Here is a 20,066-nt window from a genome sequence, read left to right on the forward strand (position 1 = left end):
AAGCTTCTGGACTAAACTTCCAAGAAGACCCAATGCAAAACCAGCCAGAATCACATAGGTGAATTATGCTATATTAAAGGATCGGAATGTATAAACCAGGGGAATTTTGATTCAGGAAAGTACTGTAGCTTCGTATATACTCAGAAATCGAATCCAAGATTTTTTTCTTCATATTCACCTAATACTCTCACGGATTCTGCTTTAGAGAATTGAGTACCTTAAAATGGGTTGGTATATTAAATGGAGGTCTTGGAGCCTCCGGAATGTTCTCCAGAATTTTTCTATACATTTCACGATTCATGTCGTTTGTTGCCAAAAGAGGGATGGATTATAGGGTTTTACCATAGAGTGCTTCGTTAATCATAACACATAGTATTATGTCGAGGGCAGAGTAGTAAATATCAATACTTCGTTAGAGGGAGAGACAATTTTCTACTCCTTCCCATTATTATAAAACTACATGAAAGATTATGCCGATGTCATATCTACGAAGTTCAAAAGATAAGTGTTACACTTCGTAATGTAATTCCTTAATACTATGACCATATTATTATGATCATGTCTATCCACTAGAGTATTATTTATAGCACGACTTGAAAGATACGTTAGGAAATGAAACAAGTTCAAGTCAGTATTACTAACCTCAAGTGGAAGGATGATGTCGTCGTTGTAGTCGTTACTTCTTCTCATTCTTCAGGTCTTCGCAGTAATACTTGTATGTCTCAACATTCCTAGACTTTCTAGTCTAACCTAAAAGAAGTTGACTCTAGTATAATTAAGCGACTCTAGATGAGTTTTCATACTAAAATATGAGAACCAAACTTGACATACCAACGGTTGGTGGGTTCAACCGAGTTATGCTCTAACACTAACCGTCTATTATCGAAATTTATTTGAAATTCCAACGGGCTAATTTTTCCAAAACTCTATAAATAGAGTTTCAATTTTCCTACATAAAACACACCAAAACAATTCTCCATCTTCGTTTCGGGTAGACATCCTTTGTTGAGATTCTTCTTTTTTCCCCTTGTGAATCTTCGGATGGGTCATGAAGAAAAAGTTTTATGACGATAACTATGGGAAGGGTCCAGGTATAGAGGCGTCTAAACGAAATAAACGTGAGGCCAAAGCGCAAAAGGAAGGATTAAAAGAAGTGTTGGTACTTCTGAAAGAAGCAAGTCAACAAAGGTTCCAGTGAAAAAGAAGAAGCTCAACAAAGGATGACCACCCTAAAAAACGATGGAGAGCATCTTGGAATGTTTGCGATAGGTACTAACATATTAGCAAGTAACAAACAGCGTGAAACCGACTTGAAGATATTTGCTATTAATGTGGAAGTGTATCCTGAGAACAAGAAGACCGTTGCTATAGAAATGAAAAATGATATTATTATTCGTCTGGGATATGCTCAACGCTTTTGAATTTCTTGAGCATTATTTGCATCTTAGTAGTGTTAAGTTAACATGTGTAATCTAAGTTATTTGGATCTTAGAATCTAGAAGTAGATTAAGTTTTTAAAATTGCTGTACCCCTTATATAATTTAGTTGTTTGCATCTTAGAATCTAGAGTTAGATTTAGTTTTTAAATTATTGTACCTCTTATGTAATTTAACTTATTTGCACCTTAGAATCTATATTTATATTTAGTTTTCAAATTATTGTACAATTTATGTAATTTAAGTTATTTACCTTTCGATATTTGTCTTTACCGACCAGAATCTATATTGAGTAACATGTATCACATACATAAAGCGATGAATCGGACATATGAAAACAGTGATACGTCTTCTTTAAAGTCGAGTTTTCAAAAGAACAGTTGTATACTATTAAGATCACACACATCAATTCATTAATATTTCTTTTCTTTCTGATCTTCGAAAACTAAATACGTTCATAAAGTCGATGGACGATATCAACAAATAATTATTATACAAAAAATATTCGTTAGACGTAGAGTTCCACAAATATGGCCATTGCTTAACCTCATATATATACCCACCAATCCAGTTTTAGGAGATTCATAAATCTTCACATGTAGTATACATAACCCAAAAGTAATCACTTTACTCGAGCTTTTTTTTCACAAACATGTCCCCATCTTACATTAATCCTACAAAGTATTCTTTGGAAGATGATTTATCTCTCTGTCGGAGCTTGGTACTATACTACCCGAAGAGGGGAGAAGAACGTAAGATGAATGATGTTCCCAGTCATTGGAGTACCATACAGGAAAACTTCAGCACTGAAACTGGTAGCCTAAACAACCGTAATGCAGCTGATTTGTTCTATCGACATGTAGACATAGCCAACGTGGTTCACGAATTCAATCAGTATGGAATGTCAACCGATATCGACTGAGGGATGAAACTAATGATGAAGTTATAACGAGAGCTGTGGAGGAATGGCGTAGATCGAAAGGTTTAAATTTCTGGTATGAAGCTCATTTTAACATTCTTAAGGTGATGGATAGATTCAAGCCTTTTGTGAGGCTAGTTACTCCACGATATCTTAAAGACAACGTAGACCAGTATTCGACAAACCTCGCCCGTCGTAGATGACGAACAATAATAAGATCAAACTGATTTTGTGGGTATATCTATCTGTAAACCCTCACAAGACAAAACTTGTCCACCAGGGAAGCCTGGTGGTTTAAAGGCTTGTTGCACTTCCCTGGTGGTTTAAAGGTTTGTTGCACGTGCTAAGTGTAATCTTATTTTCAACAAAACTGAATTAAGATTCGAATCAATAATTACTAATTTACTATTGTGTAGCAAAACTTCAAATGATATACCCTCCTATGTTCAATTTATAATCCATGAAATTTATTTATCACTTTTAGCTAAACTCTATGAAGTTGAGACTCCTCGTCGAACCTTCATATCCCGACCAGAAGATGAGTTAGCAATAACAATGTGAATTATGTCGTATGAGCGTAAACGGTGTAGCTTAAAAAGGTCAAACAAATATTTAACACTAGCGACCAATGGTTTGGCTCTCAGGTGGGACGCCTGATGATTAGTCGCTCAGCGCCAAACCATTAGTCGCTCACAAGCATATTCGAGGAGAGTATTCTCCGGAGCGCCAAGCCATTGGTCGTTAAAACAATTTTTGGAGCGCCAAACCATTGGTCGCTCCTGTGTTGATTCAAGATTGCGTTCAAGCAACTACTTGAACTCACGCTTTTATAACGATTCAAATGTTGAATCTTGAACTTTGAAGGTCCATAGGACTAAGCCTAATATATTATGCTACAAAAACAGAAAAAAAGAAAAAAGGCCAACTGCTCTGTATGTTACTATGTTTCTTCTGAGGGTCACTGTGGTCATTTGAATCCTTTTCGTAAACCTTATATAGATTTACCCTCTTGCCATGGCATATCTCAAGTTTTTACCCGTCAAAAAGAACAACGAATCAGTAAACCATGCTCCAAATGGCTTCAAAGATGAACACGAGAAAAGCAGCAGCTAGAGTTAGTTGATCTTATGCATGTTAAGTTCGAATCAGAAACTGAACTTATTAGATTAATTTTAAATGACAACATCAATTATTGTAACCTACTAACATTAGGTTTATGCATCACTGAGCATCAAACTAAAATGTTGTGTGTTTGTCATACAAATTCCATAGCCCCCACAACAGACAAAAAAGGTACTGATGAGGAGTGTCTTGCAAGAGTGATGACTTATGTGCAGCCAGAATGAGAATCCAAGAACAAGATTTTGAAATCCCAGCAACAACATTATTAATCCACAGGTTTTCTTTCACTTCAAATTTATATTGAAGTGTCAAAACAGATTCACTTAATGATCATAAGTTGGGAGATTTTCATAGCAAGCAACTTTCTGCTGTTCTTTGACCACAAGGGTTTGCCCGAGGAACTTATAGATCTGCAAGATGTTTTTTCTTTCAATCCTTCGCACAACACCTTCATGAGCAAAGTTAAATATGATTAGTGAATCTAGTTTCTGCACAATTTTGTAAGCCTTTTGAGACCTAGGAAACTCGGAAACTAAATAGAAGAATCATACTCTATCAACAATTCCAAATGGTTAGGGTAAGTGAATTTTTTCGTAACCCATAACAACTTCTGCTGCCATGTTTGTATGCCAAGTAAAATGTTAAGTGGCTACTCTTTGTATCATGATAAGACTAGTGAGGAAGTGCTGAAATCTAATGTAAGCGCAGAATCTCTACCTTTTATATCTCTTTTGAGAACCACATGGACAGAGTGCGTTCCGGCTTATCTGACCACTCTGCGCCAAATTAGACCTGGCAACATCCAATGGTGTTGAACCCATCAACTTTTGAACCTGCGTGACATCAGTAAGATATAAATTACTGTGGAAAGACAGGATGCAGTTAGCAAACCCAGCATCTTTTGAAGCTACAGGACATTTAATAAAAGATATAAATAGTAATATAACGGAAAGACAGGATTCAATTAGCAAGCACACAGTCAACTAGAAAACCACAACAAGTCGAATAAAAGGATAATCACCCCCATGATTTCTAGCAGGCAAAAAAAAGCCCTATTCCTGGTATTTAATAACAACCAATGTCCATTCTTGAGTTAGCATGAGTAAATTCCGTCTTGAATTCAAGACATCCGAAAAAGATAAAATAGGATCAGTATAGAGTTTGAGTTAGTGAAAGAAAATGAAATTTGATCCTGAATACTTAATAACCTACCATTCAATAGGGAAACTGATAAAAAGGAGTAGAATCACTAAACATAAGAAGAGAAAAAGTCATTTTTTATCTGTACATTTCTTAGCCAATATAGTTACAATTAAACGAGAACATATGCAAAAACCATTGAAATCTACAAAACTAGTTACCCCCTTAATGGTCCATACTCCATAGAGATAATTATGATCATGAAACATGTTAAATGTTCAGAAATTTATTACACAGACGCTTAGAAGCCACCAAAATCAGTGCTCCACCACCTAAATTATCCTAAAGGTCTCATTCCCTCCACCACCTAAATTATCCTAAAGGTCTCATTCCCTCCACCACCTAAATTATCCTAAAGGTCTCATTCCCTCCACCACCTAAATCATCCTAAAGGTCTCATTTTACCACCACCTAAAATACTGAAAAGGTCTCACATTAAGCGCATTAAATGCAAAGGGAGGTAAGAACTTATACCTCAGCCAAGCTCTTGGGCAATGGTTTCCCATCCTCCTTTAACTTTTCCATCTTCTTTTGTGCTTCTTTAGCCCACGTAAATTTTGCCAACGCATTCTCTACTTCTGATATCGTGCATTTACACTTTTTTGCTGCCTCTTGTTTCTGACTTGGTTTTAAATTCTAAACAAAACAAACATACAAAAACTATTCAATAAATATCCGAATAGTAAGTCAATAACTAAGTTCAAAATGCAAGTTTAAAAGAGGCAAAATTACATCTCCAGTATTATCAAAACCTCCAAGAACTCGAATTATAGACTCTTGTTTCTCAAATGAATCAGCAAATGTCGCTTCACTACTTCTCCCAACAATGAATTTCTGAAATTTTCCTGCTTTTCTTGCAGCCATTAACTGATCAGCAAATCCTACAAAGAACGACTCAATTGAAGGATCACTTTTGAAACCTAATTAGAAATAATTAGCAAAACAGGGACTTAAGAAAGACTATAGATACCAAGTAGAGTGAAAGATTGCGACGTAATTTCAGGATTTGAAGGATCTTTTTGGCCAGTGAACACCCCTTTAACCTTATCTACCCAAGACATATTTAGATGTGATGTTGTGAAGATGGAACGGATTTGAGATGAAGTTATGTCATTGATTTGAGAAGATGGAGAATTCAGGGCATTTCTGTAAATACCGAGCGAGGATCGAAAGGAACCCATTGCTGAACTCCTTCAAAAGGTCTGGAAATGTGATGATTCTGGGGAGTTAGGGTTTAATGGAGGTCTTGCCTTACAAGTTTGAATTTGGGTTTCCCTTTTATTAAGGCCCGTTCGTAAAAGTGCACACGTGAAGCGGCGGCCCCTGGATGAGCAAAACACTCAGACCCGTTGATTTTAGGACAATTCCTGTGGTAACGGTCAGATGAAAACTTTTGTTGAGCCGGGTTTATGGCCAAACAAGTTTTTCCATTATGGTAAAGCATTGGGCGGTTGATCATCAAGCACCAGAATTTAAGACAAACGCTGGCGTTGGAAGAACAAGCTGGCCCTTAACGCATAAACGCGGCGCTCGAACGTAGACCGCTGGCGTTTGTAGAAAAAACGCCAACGAGTAGTTTTTTTTAAATTCAAAATTCACTTTTTATCTCTATAAATCACCATCATTTTCAAACAATTCACTCACACCAAGATTCACTTCTCTTGAATTTTCTCTTCTAAAATCTATTTCAATTTTTTAATTTATTGTTGGTGAAATGGCTGAAAAGGCGATCACACTTTTTTACGATGCAAAACTTGAAGCTAATGTATCTAAGATATGTGGGAGTAAAAAGATTGAAAATTGTAAGAGGGAAGTTCAAGTTTTTGAAGTTGCTCCAAGAAAATGTTCCACTAAAAAGCAAAGAAAGGCTCCAGTTTTGAAAGTTAACAACAAAAAATTCAAAAACAAAGGAGAAACTGTCAAAGAGCGCGTTGAATGGAAGATACGTCTAATGAAGATAAACAGGAGGCCAAAACTTGTACTTGATTTTTATTGAAGTTGTTTAATACTTTTTATTATTGTCTAAGTTTATATCTTGTAAAAGAATTGGCAGTAATGTTAATGAATGAAAATATTTAGATTTTAAAATAGATTTCCACTTCAGATTAAGCGAAATTTATCACAATTTAAACTTGCAAATAACATCAAACTACATTTTAATAAACCACAACAAAAACATCAAACTACATCAAATCCAGCGACATTCTCTTTGTAGAGTTCATAACATTCAAAATGCTTAAACTCTTTCCCGCTTTCTTCAGTAAACTTGGTCTGAGCGACGGTTTTCTGTAAAACAGATAAACAACAAGTTCAGATATTTATGACGCAGTTGATCAGTGAGGACAAAGGTAAGATACTCACCAGTTCTTCATTGGATAATCCAGAATATCTACGGTGAACTATCCACAAAACTTCCGTATAATGTTTGACTTCCTTAGTGATGAATACAATTCTTAGTTCTAGGCTCTTACTATTTCTTATGGTTTCGTTCTACGATTCTACAAAACGTCCCAATACTCTTTCCCAGAAATAGTCAATGTTCATTGGTCTCATCATACGATGTGTCCAACATCGAACAAGAGTAACTTCTTCTTTCATTGTAAAGACCGGGAGCGGCATTCGAGTGCAGTACAAATGTTAGAGCATAGCTCAGTTGAACCCACCAAGCGTTGGCATGTCAAGTTTGATTCTCATATTTTAGTGAATCAAAACTCATTTTAAGATTCTCTTGATTATGTACTAGAGTCAACTTCGTATAGGTTAGCTTAAAAGTATTAGGATATGAGACATTACAAGTATTGCGACGACTTGAAGAAGTGAAGAAGCAAGGAGCTACAACGACAATATCATCCTTCCAATTGAGGTTAGTGATATTTGACTTGAACTGTTTCGTTCCCTAATGTATCTTTCAAGTCATGCATATTGGATAAAAAAACTGCGAAGCATGATTTAACTCTAGATAGACATATTATTAAGGAATACAATATGAGGTTTATTGCTTAACCATTAAACTTTGTAGATAAGACATCGACATAATCGTTTAAATACTATTGTTTTAAGGAAGTAAATTCATGAACTTGTTTTCTGAATCGAAAAGGAAATCGCCAGTCGTTATTGGTATTGTTATTCATTGCATATCTTTTGAACAACCAATATGTGTGATTAGTATAACCGCTCATGACTTGTTTATGTTCTTGATAAAACTATTCACAAAGGCCTAAATTATGTATTGATATGACTTTTATTAGTGAAACCGATCTTAAGTAATCACCTGAGATGGTACGATCGAGTTTGTGATTTGTGTAAGACCAACTCTGGGTAAAGGGGAACCGATCCTAGTAAGAGATGCAACACATCAGAAAGGGGAATCGATACTTGTATGAGGTGCAGAAAGTTTATAGAAGAAAGGGGAACAGATCCTATAGACATGTGCAACACGTTTTTAGGCAAAGGGGAACCGATCCTATGGACATGTGCAACACATACAAGTTAGATACCATATCTATGTGGGGAACCGATCCTAGTACCTAATCAACCGAATTTTGGAAAGCTAGTGTGACTATGCACAATACTCACATGGAGGTAGAACCGAAACTTGTTTTGGTAGAACCGTTAAACCCATGATTTGTGATTGAGTGTTCTTGATCAATCACATAGTTCTTGAAAGTCAGATGAATCAATTCTAAACTTGTTCGGAAGTGTGGAAAATCGGTTTCAAGATTGTAAGTATGAAAGAGGACTTACAAAGAAAGGATGTCGACATACTTTGAACACGTGCAATAATGTTTATCTTTGATTGTTCAAAGTTAGTCCTTAATAGTTAAAGGAAGAAAATCCCAGGATCGAAACATATATAAGTTAAGAATCTTTTTATTAAGGTTGTTAATTTTATTTTAGGAAAATGAAAATTAGTAATGTGCATTTACTAGTTAGAGATTTTCCAAAGAGATTTTCGGTCATTATTTTGGACAGAGCATTTCCAGGAATTATGAAAAACGAATCTGGACTTTATTGCATATCTAGAGAATATTTTCGGTTTTGGAAATTCCTTGGTGTCCAAACTTCCTTGTCTATACTTGAAGTTTGCATTTCTAGCAAACTAATCCTTCGTGACAACAAACTTCCTCGGTTGTGTTGTTACTGGTGAAGCCGCCTATTCAGAGAGGAGAGTAACCTAATTAGGAGAAATCTCTTACGGCCGCGCAGTTTAAAGTCTTCTTTGGGATTGAGAAGCTCTATTAGTACCGTTGGTGGGAAATTAGATAATTGCGGTTTATCTTGTGTTTTCGATTGATTTGATTGCTTAACGGTGGTTGCACTTTGATTTCACCTAGTTTGTTTACGCTTGAGAATCTTCTCTTCTGATATAAGATTCACTCAAACTAGATCGAAGTTTCGACAAAGATCTTTAGACTGTTTTTAGTTCTAAAGACGATCTTGTGATAATTCATTGTTAACAGACTCCGTTCTGTGCGTGATTGGTCACGAGAGATTCATGTTGTTGTGTGCAGGTGTTTATTGAAGCTTAGATTGGAAGACAAAGAAGATATTGAAGATTTCTGATTTGGGGTTCATAATCTTTGGTGTGCACAATACTTGTTTCGGTATAAGAGGATCCAACTAAAATTGATTTATCCTTGTGGTAGATTGGATTGATTAGTTGTGTAGATCGGCATCAATACAATTCTTTGTGATTAAAAGTATTGATTGCAAAATCTTAACAATTACTTCGGTAGTTTAGAATAAGATAGATCTAAGAACCTGATGAAGGAGTTTATATGAGATAAACAGAAGATCCTTTGTCGAACTCACATCACTTGGTTGAAGAGATTTTCTACCAAACAGATTTGTTGTTCCTTTACTGTTTGGAATACGAACCAAAGGAATTGTTCCAAGTACGTGACTTATTCATAAGTTGGAGGCGTAGGAGTACAAACGGAACTAGGTGAACTATAGGTTTAGTTGCTTGGTCCCAACTATACGAAGTTGGTTTATTTTGTATAGCGGCTTAATTCCGGGAGTATTCAATTCTGGACAAGGTCCCGGGGTTTTTCTGCATTTGCGGTTTCCTCGTTAACAAAATATTGTTGTGTCATTTACTTTTATTTTCTGCAATTATAATTGTTGTTATTATAAGTAAAGTAAATTACACAAACGTTAATTCCTATTTACTTTATAAGTAATCCTATTGTGTTTGGTTAAGTCCGAACCTTTTATCAAGTAAACTTACTTTGTTGTTGTATTGTCTCAATCTCGTATCCATAGACGATCACACGAAGTGTGAACCGATTAGTTGCATTGTCTTGACTCAGTCCATAGACAATCACTTTCGGAGAAAGGACTTATAGGTAGGAAAAGTTTTAGCTTGAGGTATATTTGGGTACCCTCGCCTTTTCAATTGGTATCAGAGCAAGAAAACACGAAAAGATCTAACAATCTGTGTTTGCATGATCCAACTTATAAGTTTTGGATCAAATGGTTGATTCAGTTAACATACCGCCAGGGTTTTATGGCTCAAATTATCTATGGTGGAAAATGGCAATGGAATATTTTCTTTAATCTCGTGACTTTAACACTTGGGTTTTAGTTATTGATGGATATGAACATCCAAAAGTATTGGTCAACGACTCAACTACTGAGTTTAGACTAAAGTAATTAAAGAAGTTTAATAAAGAAGAAAAATTGCTTGCGAAGCAAAATTCTGATGGATTGAATGCCATTATTCATGCTTTAACTCGAGACCTCCATCATCATGTAACCAAGTGTGAAACTTCAAAGGAGGCTTGGGATATTCTTAATATCGTATTTGAAGGGAATGCCTCTGAAAAAAGAAGCTAGGCTTCAAACCCTATCTTCTAAACGGGAAAACCTTCGTACGGATGAAGACGATACCTTTGATGAGTTTGGTTAAAATTTTTTCTGAAATAGTAAATGCCTCTCACTCTTTAGGAAAAACTATTCCAGATAAAGATATTGTGTGTAAAACTCTAAGGTCTTTACCACCAAGATACGAATCTAAAAAGCATGCCATCGTGGAAGCAAATGATCTTTCCACACTATCTAGAAGCGCTCTAGTTAGTAAATTAAAGATCTTTGACCTTGAATACCAATTCAAGAGTGAAGAGGATATTACCCTTAAAGCGGTAACTAAGACTTGTTCTTTGGATACAAAAACTGAGAATTGTAGTGTTGATACGACTGCACGACAATTTAGAAAGTTATTAAGACAAAAGAAAAGGAGTTCTTCAAAAGATGCATCTTCTCCTTCTCAAAAAACACAGAAATGTGTAGAGAATAAAGAACAAAATAATGGTGATAGCCATTATTGTTCCAAGGATCAAGAGAACAAGGCTGTACATGCAACTGTTGAATGCACATCTGAAAAGGATTTGAAGTAACTTTAGAGTCAAAAGCACTTGAATGTGATAAACTTTGCAAAGAGAATGAAAATCTTAAAAGGGAACTTGATATCCTATATAAGGATATAGAACGTGTAAGCAATGGTCAAACTTATCTTGAACTCTTGGAAGAATACAGAAAATAAAAAGGTGATGATCGAGAAGCTCCAGAGCCAAAGGAACTCGACTGTGATCTTCGTGAAGAGAATGAAAGATTGAAAAAGGAACTTGATGATCTGTATGAGGATATATAAATTATCAGCAATGAGCAAGATTATCTTGGAGCCATGAGAAGTTACAGAGAGCAAATCGAAGAAAGTCATGATCGATAAAGGAAACTATATACAGGGTTGGAGAACCTAAAGAACACTGAGGTAAGTAATTCTACCGAATCTGAAATTTCTTTAGATTATAATGTTCAAATTGATAAATTTAAGGTTGATCTAGATAGTGTTCTCGAAAAAATAAAAATGTTGGAGAAAGAGAATATGAGTCTAAAAACGAATTTGAAAAAGTTCGATAGTAGCACAAAACAACTTGACTCAATGTTGAAGTCAACTAGAGTTCCAAGTGACACACGAGGATTGGGCTACAAAGGTAAACAAACTTTGAATACTAAACAGGAAACAAAGTTTGTAAAGCCTAAAGACTCTACTGAAGAAATTTCTTCAAAAGTTTCCACAAAAGAGTGCTCTTCCATAAAAGAAAAATCTGTAGCACCAATTCATCTTCAGCAAAAGACGGAAAACGTAAAATCCGTCAAACTCCAATGAAAGAGAATCCACAACAAGGTAACACTAAACTTCATGTTTCGTATGTTACTAAGCATTACTCTTATTGTGGAAATAAAGGACACTTGGAAAGGGGGTGCAGATTGCGTAAAAGGAATGAGAAAGCCATAGATGCACGCGTTTCCGAAAAATTGGCTGAACTCAGTAATGCTTCTCGGTCTAAATTAGGTCATCATTGTCCTAAAAATGAACAAAAGAATTATTATAATAATAGTTCAAAGTCTACTTATCAGGCTTCTACAAAGTTTTCTCAGAATCGCTCAAACAATAAAAGGAGAGGTAACTTTTTAAAGACCAGATCTGATGTTCCAAGTTGGAGAAAGGCTAACTCTCAAAGTTTTCAAAATTTCAGTTACCCTAATATTTCCTCAAGAGATTCATCTTGGATTTCAGGAGGAAATAATAGGAAGAACAAAGATGCTCCTGTAAAACCCATTTCTAAATGGAGTCCAAAGTCTTCTCTAAAGACAACCAGGAAAGTATTAAAAGATAGTCACAATGATGACACTCGAATGATAAGTTTCAATGCTCATGACATTCAGAATATTGTGCTAAACGATCTTGATCAAATGAATGTAGCTCCATGTCGTTATCGTTATATGAGATAATTAGGTCTCATATCGGTTACCTTTTTATGATATTGTGACTTTTGATTTAGCAAATTTCATATCTAACCTTTTGGGTTGCTTAATCAAATAATCCTAAAAGGATGATGACCATTAATCCCATATGTGAGTCACGATTATACTATTATCAATTTATTTCTCATAAGTTGTGTATATAGTATACATATGAGTCTTTGGCATTAGTTTATTACTATTGGCACGTAATAGTTAAAAACCATTTCAACCTTTCTCTGGTAAAGGTTGCTTTTGTTGTTCTTATATCTTTGCGAAAGGATTAAAAAACATTGAAGATAAGTGGATGCGAAATTTGAGGTTACAATCTTGTTAGTTAATTATTTTCCTGTTTAAGAAAAGCCTGATTTTATTTCGTATATTTATTGCTTTTGCTTAACAAAATTTCGGTACAATTGATGTTTTATTCCATTATTTTTGTATGGATGTGTGTGTGATTCAATTGTTTCCGGTTAAGAAAACTATTGTTATCTTGCTTTATTGTGTGGTATCAATTGTTTAGGCTTACAAAATTTCGGTGCAATTGCGGTGCTTTAACGTCTATGTTATTTCAATTGCTTCCGGTTGAGCTGAATAATTATGCAAGTTGATTCATTTGGTTTGTATGAATTATTTATGGCTTAACGAAAGAAAAGTTTTACAGGATGAGCGTTTAGTCCAATTCGATTCCGGATAAGAGAAACTAAGTTAATTCTGATCTTAGTTAGACTTATCTAAGTGAGGTTTCGGTTATTCAAGTCTAATCGAATGCCTTAACAAGAAATGTTAGTTAACTAACCTAGTACTTGTCTTGTTTAAAATTTAAAGGTCTAAGCTTATGGATAGTTAGAACCTGATGAGAAAAATAGAGTTATCTTTATTTTGGTCTTATCGAATAAGCGATTGTTTTTGTACAATCGGTTTAGCAAAGGAACTAAGGTGCTTAATTGTTTTTTGGTTTGTTAAACTAAAGTGGGAAATTTTTTTTGGAAAATTGTTTCCCTGGTAACATATCAAAATAAAACTACTTGTAGTTTCGGTTTTGATATTGGTTATCAGAAAATGGTGTGTGGAACCCTCGTTCTTAACTCTATAGGTTGCAAGTCTATTTTGAGATTTGTATGATTCTTTTCGGTTTGTCCTTTATTTTTTCGTTTCTTTTTCATTTTATGACAAAAAGAGGGAGAAATATATGGAGTAAACAAGTGATACTGGCATTCATTTTATATTGATTGGTATCACTAAGGAAAAGAACATTGGTGCTTGAACGTTTATCTAAACGAAATAGTGAAAGCATAGACTAAGGGGGAGTAACATATCATTAATTGGTATAACAAAGACGTGTGGATTGAAAATCTACCTATCTTCCTTTAGGGGGAGTATTATATTAGTTATTGTAATGTCAACAACGACATTTTTAAGGGTTGAATGTATGTAGATTACTGTGTTGTAGAATTCGGGAATCAAGCGTATGTGTAATGAATTATTGTAATTTGTTTATCCATATGATATAAGAGTTTTGTCACTAAAATTGACTAAGGGGAGATTGTTAGAGCATATCTCGGTTGAACCCACCAAGCATTGGTATGTCAAGTTTGGTTGTCATATTTTAATGAATCAAAACTCATGTTAAGAGTCGCTTGATTATGTACTAGAGTCAACTTCGCATACGTTAGCTTGAAAGTATTAGGATTTGAGACTTTACAAGTATTGCGAAGACTTGAAGATGTGAAGAAGCAAGGAGCTACAACGACAACATCATCCTTCCAATTGAGGTTAGTGATATTTTACTTGAATTGTTTCATTCCCTAACGTATCTTTCAAGTCGTGCATATTGAAAACAAAACTGCGAAGCATGATTGAACTCTAGATAGACATAGTATTAAGGAATACAATAAGAGGTTTATTGCTTAACCATTAAACTTTGTATATAAGACATCGACATAATCGTTTAAATGCTATTGTGATTATGTATGGGTATGAGGTGAGGGTTCCATCCTAGGGAACAATGTTTTACATGTGTTCTAAGGAAGTAAATTCATGAACTTGGTTTGTGAATAGAAAAGGAAATCTCCAGGTGTTATTGGTATTGTTTTTCATTGCATATCTTGTGAACAACCAATATGTCTGATTAGTATAACCGTTCATGACTTGTTTGTATTCTTGGTAAAACTATTCACAAAGGCATGACCTATGTATTGGTATGACTTTTATTAGTGAAACCGATCTTAAGTAATCACCTGAGATGGTACGATCGAGTTTGTGATTTTGTGTCTGACCAAATATGGGTAAAGGGGAACCGATCCTAGTAAGAGGTGCATTACATCACAAAGGGGAATCGATCTTGTATGAGGTGCAACAAGTTTATAGCAGAAAGGGGAACCGATCCTATGGACATGTGCAACACGTTTTTAGGCAAAGGGGAACCGATCCTATAGACATGTGCAACACATATAAGTTAGATATCATATATATGTGGGGAATCGATCCTAGTACCTAGTCAACCGAATTTTGGAAATTCCTTGGTGTCCAAACTTCCTAGTCCATAAATACTTGAAGTTTGCATTTCTAGCAAACTAATCCTTCGTAACAACAAACTACCTCTTGTTGTGCTGCTACTGGTGAAGCCGCCTATTCGGAGAGGAGAGTAACCTAATTAGGCGAAATCTTTACACGGCTGCTCGTTTTAAAATCTTCTTGGGTATTGAGAAGCTCTATTAGTACCGCTGGTGGGAATCTAGATAATTGTGGTTTATCTTTTGTTTTCATCGATTTGATTGACTAATGATGGTTGAACTTTGATTGCACCTAGTTTGTTTATGCTTGAGGATCTTCTCTTCTGTTATAAGATTCACTCAAACTGGTTCAGAGTTTCGACAGGGATCTTTAGACTGTTTGTAGATATAAAGACGATCTTGTGATAATCCATTGTTAACAGACTCCGTTCTGTGCGTGATTGGTCACAAGAGATTCAAGTTGTTGTGTGCACGTATTTATTGAAGATCTAAGAAGATTTGAAGACAAAGAAGATATTGAAGATTTATGATTTGGGGTTCATAATCTTTGGTGTGCACAATACTTGTTTCGGTAAAAAGAGGATCCAACTATAATCGGTTTTATCCTTGTGATAGAATTAGATTGATTAGTTGAGTAGATCGGCATCAACACAATTCTTTGGATTAAGTGTGTTGATTGCAAAATCTTAACGATTACTTCGATAATTGAACATAAGATAGATCTAAGGACCTGACGAAGGAGTTTATGTTAAGATAAACAGAAGAGCCTTTGTCCGACTCATATCACTTGGTTGAAGAGAGTTGATACCAAACATATTTGTTGTTCCTTTACTGTTTGGAATACGAACCAAAGGAATTGTTCCAAGTACGTGAATTATTCATAAGTTGGAGGTGTGGGAATACAGATGTAACTAGGTGAACTATAGGTCTAGTTGCTTGGTCTCAACTATACGAAGTTAGGTTATTTTGTATAGCGTCTTAATCCTGAGAGTATTCGATTCCGGACAAGGTCCCGAGGTTTTTCTGCATTTACGGTTTCCTCATTAACAAAATCTTGCCGTGTCATTTACTTTATATTTTCGCATTATTAATTATTTTATTATAATTAAAGTAAATTACACAAAAAGTTAATTTATATTTACTTGATAAGTGATCCCATTGTGTTTGGTTAAGTCCGAATCTTTTTATCAAGTAAACATACTTCGTTGCTGTATTGTCTCGATCTCATATTCATAGACGATCACACGAAGTGTGAACCGATTAGTTGCATTGTCTAGGCTCAGTCCATAGACAATCACTTTCGGAGAAAGGACTTATAGATAAGAAAAGTTTTAGATTGAGGTAGATTTGGATACCCTCATCTTTTCAGGTGGGAACTAAAAAAAGGGAGATGGTTTATCTAGCTAGATGAAAACTAGTACAAAAGATGTTCTAATAAGATATTTTGTTCATATTTCGGAAAAGAATAGATTTATTTCATTTTATCATTGAACATTATTGCTATATTGAGAGTCTGGATGTAATCCTGTCACATATTTATGGCTTCTACATGATTCCAGTTAATTAGGTTACTGATGGCCTCTACTTTTTATTGTCTGCAGGCCACTTTTTATCGTTTGCAGGCCACCTTCCTTGCTCAAGAGAGGTTTAGTGACCCTACGTTTCATGTGATATATACATGATGGAAGTTAATGATTCCAGATAATTATCTTTCGCCAAACTCATAATAAAACAAGCTTATTATAGGGGCGGCATGGTTTATTAGAAGGGCGACATTTTAATAGGACAAAAAGGGTCATTACATGATCATTCAAGGTGTCCCTTATAAAAAATACTGGAAATGACAAATTAACCCTCATAATTGATAACCTAGTTTAGTGATGATAATCAAGTTTAATGTTAATGATTAAATTCACTTATATTAACTCAAAATCGAAAAAAAAAAAAATCAGATTTTAGAGTTTAAAAAAAAAAAGTTTGGAGATGGTAGAGAAGTTTTAACCCAAAGTGAAGGTCAATCTCAATCAATTGAAGAAATTAACCAACAAAGTGAAAACCCAATGCCTGAAAATGACCAGGTATACTTCTAAATTAGTCCCAACTAGCTTTTTGTTGCTCAAATACGTAAAAAAATCAATTTCTTACATTTTCAGAGATAATTACGGCTGGCATTTCGCTCGTAAACAACCGTAATTCATAGTTACAGTTCGTAAAAGATGAACTACCAACCGTAACTGGTTAAATTTGGGGAAAAACTCAGTTGTAAAACCAGTTACGGTTGGTAACTAAATGCTCGATACGAACCGTAACTCAGTTACGGTTGGTAACCAAATGCTCAATACCAACCGTAACTGAGTTACGGTTGGTAAATAAAAATGGTTACCAACCGTAACTGAAGAAAATTTTCAGATATAAGAACATACGGTTGGTAATTGAACTATTTCCAACCGTAATAACATCAAATTCTCCAGTTACGGTTCGTAATAGAGTTAAAATCAACTGTAACTCACATAAACCCGGAAATTTGAATTTCAATTTTCACCTAAAACCCTAATTTCTGATAGAAATTAAACTTAAATCGAACAAAATAAACTAAACCCTAACTGGATTTTTCATAATATACCTCATATAAGTCATTACACTTGATTAATTTTCGAATCGCTGGTTAATCGAAGACGATGAATTTCCAGTTTTAATGGAGGTTACGGTTGATGGAGGAGAAGAGAAGATGAAGAAGAAGATAAAAAAAACTGATTTGATTTTTTCTGATTCATTAGGTTTATAAAAAAATTGATTTGATTTTGATTGATTTAAGGTGAAAAGGGTAATCTAGTTAATTTACATCCCCTTTAGGACATATCCTAACCAATTAAAGGGACATTACTATCACAATGCCGCCCCTCTAATAAATCATGCCGCCCTTATAATAAGCTTGTAATAAAAACTGGTAGTTGCAGATCATTGTTTGTGTTGTGTCTATGAATGATCAATATGCGGGTTACTTTTGTGTGCTTACTGAATGATTTAAAGGATCACTGCTAAACGAGGCCTTGTCATGCTACACAATTACCTAAAAACATTTCACACAGAATTAATATCCATTGATTTAGGTACAAACTAATACGGTTGTTGTTCATATAGTGCTTAGAATGCCATGATATTTATAGACTCAGGTACTTATGATGAACGTTTGATTCATTACAACTAACATAATTCTTCTGATGAACGTGGGTTCGTTTTAAGTTAGTTTACATAATATGTCTTTGGACAGTGGTGTTCAACTCAGTTGTGTTTATACGGTTGTGTTTTAAGTTAGTTTTAATGTTTAGAGATTGAAGGTAGAAGAATGGAGGAGTTCTGATTTCTGAATTTTTGATTTTTTCGACCCTAAGTGGGTCGGGATTGGACAATCAACATGTGAGGAGAGTGTGTATAACTAAGGGTATTGTTGTCCGAGTCAATGGTCATTATACAAAACGGCCTGGTTAGCGAGTCGGTCACCCAGATTAGCGAATCGGTCATGATTCTTCGCATTCTTCGAATCACTTTTTGCTTTCTCTAATAAAAATCATAATCATGGATCCAGCGTCATTACACAAGAAAAAAGAAAAGTAGCGTATATGTAAGAACCAAGATCAATCCAAATAAAAACAACAAAAGCAAAGAGACCAGCGGAAATTTGGTCGTCTAAAATAGGGCCCGGAACCGGCTTAAATAATAGGATATGGTTCTGAGTAGTATACTACCCGGATCCGATGAGACCGTTGGTACCCCTACCTATGGGGAATTAACCGAGTTCTTGACTTCGTGTATGTCACATGGACACCAAGGCACTTCTGCACGACTTGAGCCAGTAGATTTAGTTTAACACCAAATCTAAAAAATGATGACAAGTGGCACCGACATGTATTCGGATCTCGACATATAATTTCATCGATTTCATCTATTGGTACGAAACGCGTAGGACCAAGTGGAGTTTCCCCACCTAGCATTTTTAGGTGTGACTTTTTTATTCTCAACCTATAGACAAGGTTATAGGATGTCTTAATGGTTTGGAGAATACCTAAATGTCTTCTATAATCGGTAGTTTAGGATTGGTTTTAGCAACCAATTATGATTGTGTTCTTCTCTTTTTTTCTTTGTTTTGAAAAAAATAAATTTGGGGCTACTATCAGAATCGGTATATAATAAACATCACACGACTACTGATTGTGAAAGTAGAGAAATCTCAAGTTTCATTTGTTTTGCGAAAATTGAATTTGGGGGTACTAAAACAATCGGTAGATTATGAACATCACGAAACTACCGATTGTAGAAGTTGAGAAATTTAAAATTTGGGGATATAGTGAAATTCCAAATTCCATTGGTTTTTGAAAATTTTGAATTTGGGACTACTAGCACAATCGGCAGAAAATGAACATCACGAAACTATCAATTGTACAATCAGTAGATAATAAACGTCACAAAACGGCTGATTGTGAAAATAGAGAAATTCAAAATTCTATTGGTTTTTGAAAATTTTGAATTTGGGACTACTACCACAATCGGTAGATAAAGAACGTCATGAGACTACCGATTATGTTTGTGTAGAGAACTTGAAAATTTAAGAATTTTGACAAAATCCAATTCTGGGACTACTTTGTAATCGGGAAGTTAAACGAACTTCATTTATTACCGATTACGTTAGTTCATTTACTACCGATTGTAATCGAAAGTTAAATAAACCAAATTTACTACCGATTATGTTCGTGTAGAGAATTAGAAAATTTAAGAGTTTTGACACAATCCAATTTTGGGGCGCCTACATTGTAATCGGAATCCAAATATCATTGTCTACCGATTATAGATATATTTTGGCTAATTATTTTACAATGGATAGATGTGCTAATCCATTATCTACCGATTCTGGGTACTTTGGCCATTAAAAAAATTCATTATTTTTTCCCGATTGTAAACTTAACTACCGATTTTGGGTAGTTTCTCCCTATTGTAAACTTAACTTACCGATTATGAAGGGTATTTTGTCCATTAAAAAAAGCGGGAGATAAGGGATAGCTTCATTTTGTG

General features: G+C 34.9%; 1 protein-coding gene across 1 annotated transcript; it reads right to left on the bottom strand.

The window, feature by feature from the left end:
* Positions 1 to 3,525: 3,525 nt before the first annotated feature.
* LOC113354377 lies at positions 3,526 to 5,916 on the bottom strand. Its single transcript, XM_026597724.1, has 5 exons — positions 5,648 to 5,916; positions 5,410 to 5,558; positions 5,152 to 5,313; positions 4,195 to 4,310; positions 3,526 to 3,925 (listed from the first exon to the last, which is right to left on the bottom strand). The coding sequence occupies exons 1-5, from the start codon at positions 5,856 to 5,858 to the stop codon at positions 3,907 to 3,909; spliced, it is 657 nt and encodes a 218-aa protein (XP_026453509.1). The 5' UTR covers positions 5,859 to 5,916; the 3' UTR covers positions 3,526 to 3,906.
* Positions 5,917 to 20,066: the final 14,150 nt, after the last annotated feature.

Source organism: Papaver somniferum, chromosome 2 (genome assembly GCF_003573695.1).
Source record: "Papaver somniferum cultivar HN1 chromosome 2, ASM357369v1, whole genome shotgun sequence".
NCBI classification, from domain to species: Eukaryota; Viridiplantae; Streptophyta; class Magnoliopsida; order Ranunculales; family Papaveraceae; genus Papaver; species Papaver somniferum.

Excerpts from the sequence above, each read along its gene's own strand:
- LOC113354377 (XM_026597724.1), bottom strand. The coding sequence starts at position 5,858 with ATGGGTTCCTTTCGATCCTCGCTCGGTATTTACAGAAATGCCCTGAAT. Across the intron at positions 5,559-5,647 it reads GCAATCTTTCACTCTACTTG|GATTTGCTGATCAGTTAATG; the intron begins GTATCTATAGTC and ends CGTTCTTTGTAG. Across the intron at positions 5,314-5,409 it reads GTTTTGATAATACTGGAGAT|AATTTAAAACCAAGTCAGAA; the intron begins GTAATTTTGCCT and ends TGTTTTGTTTAG.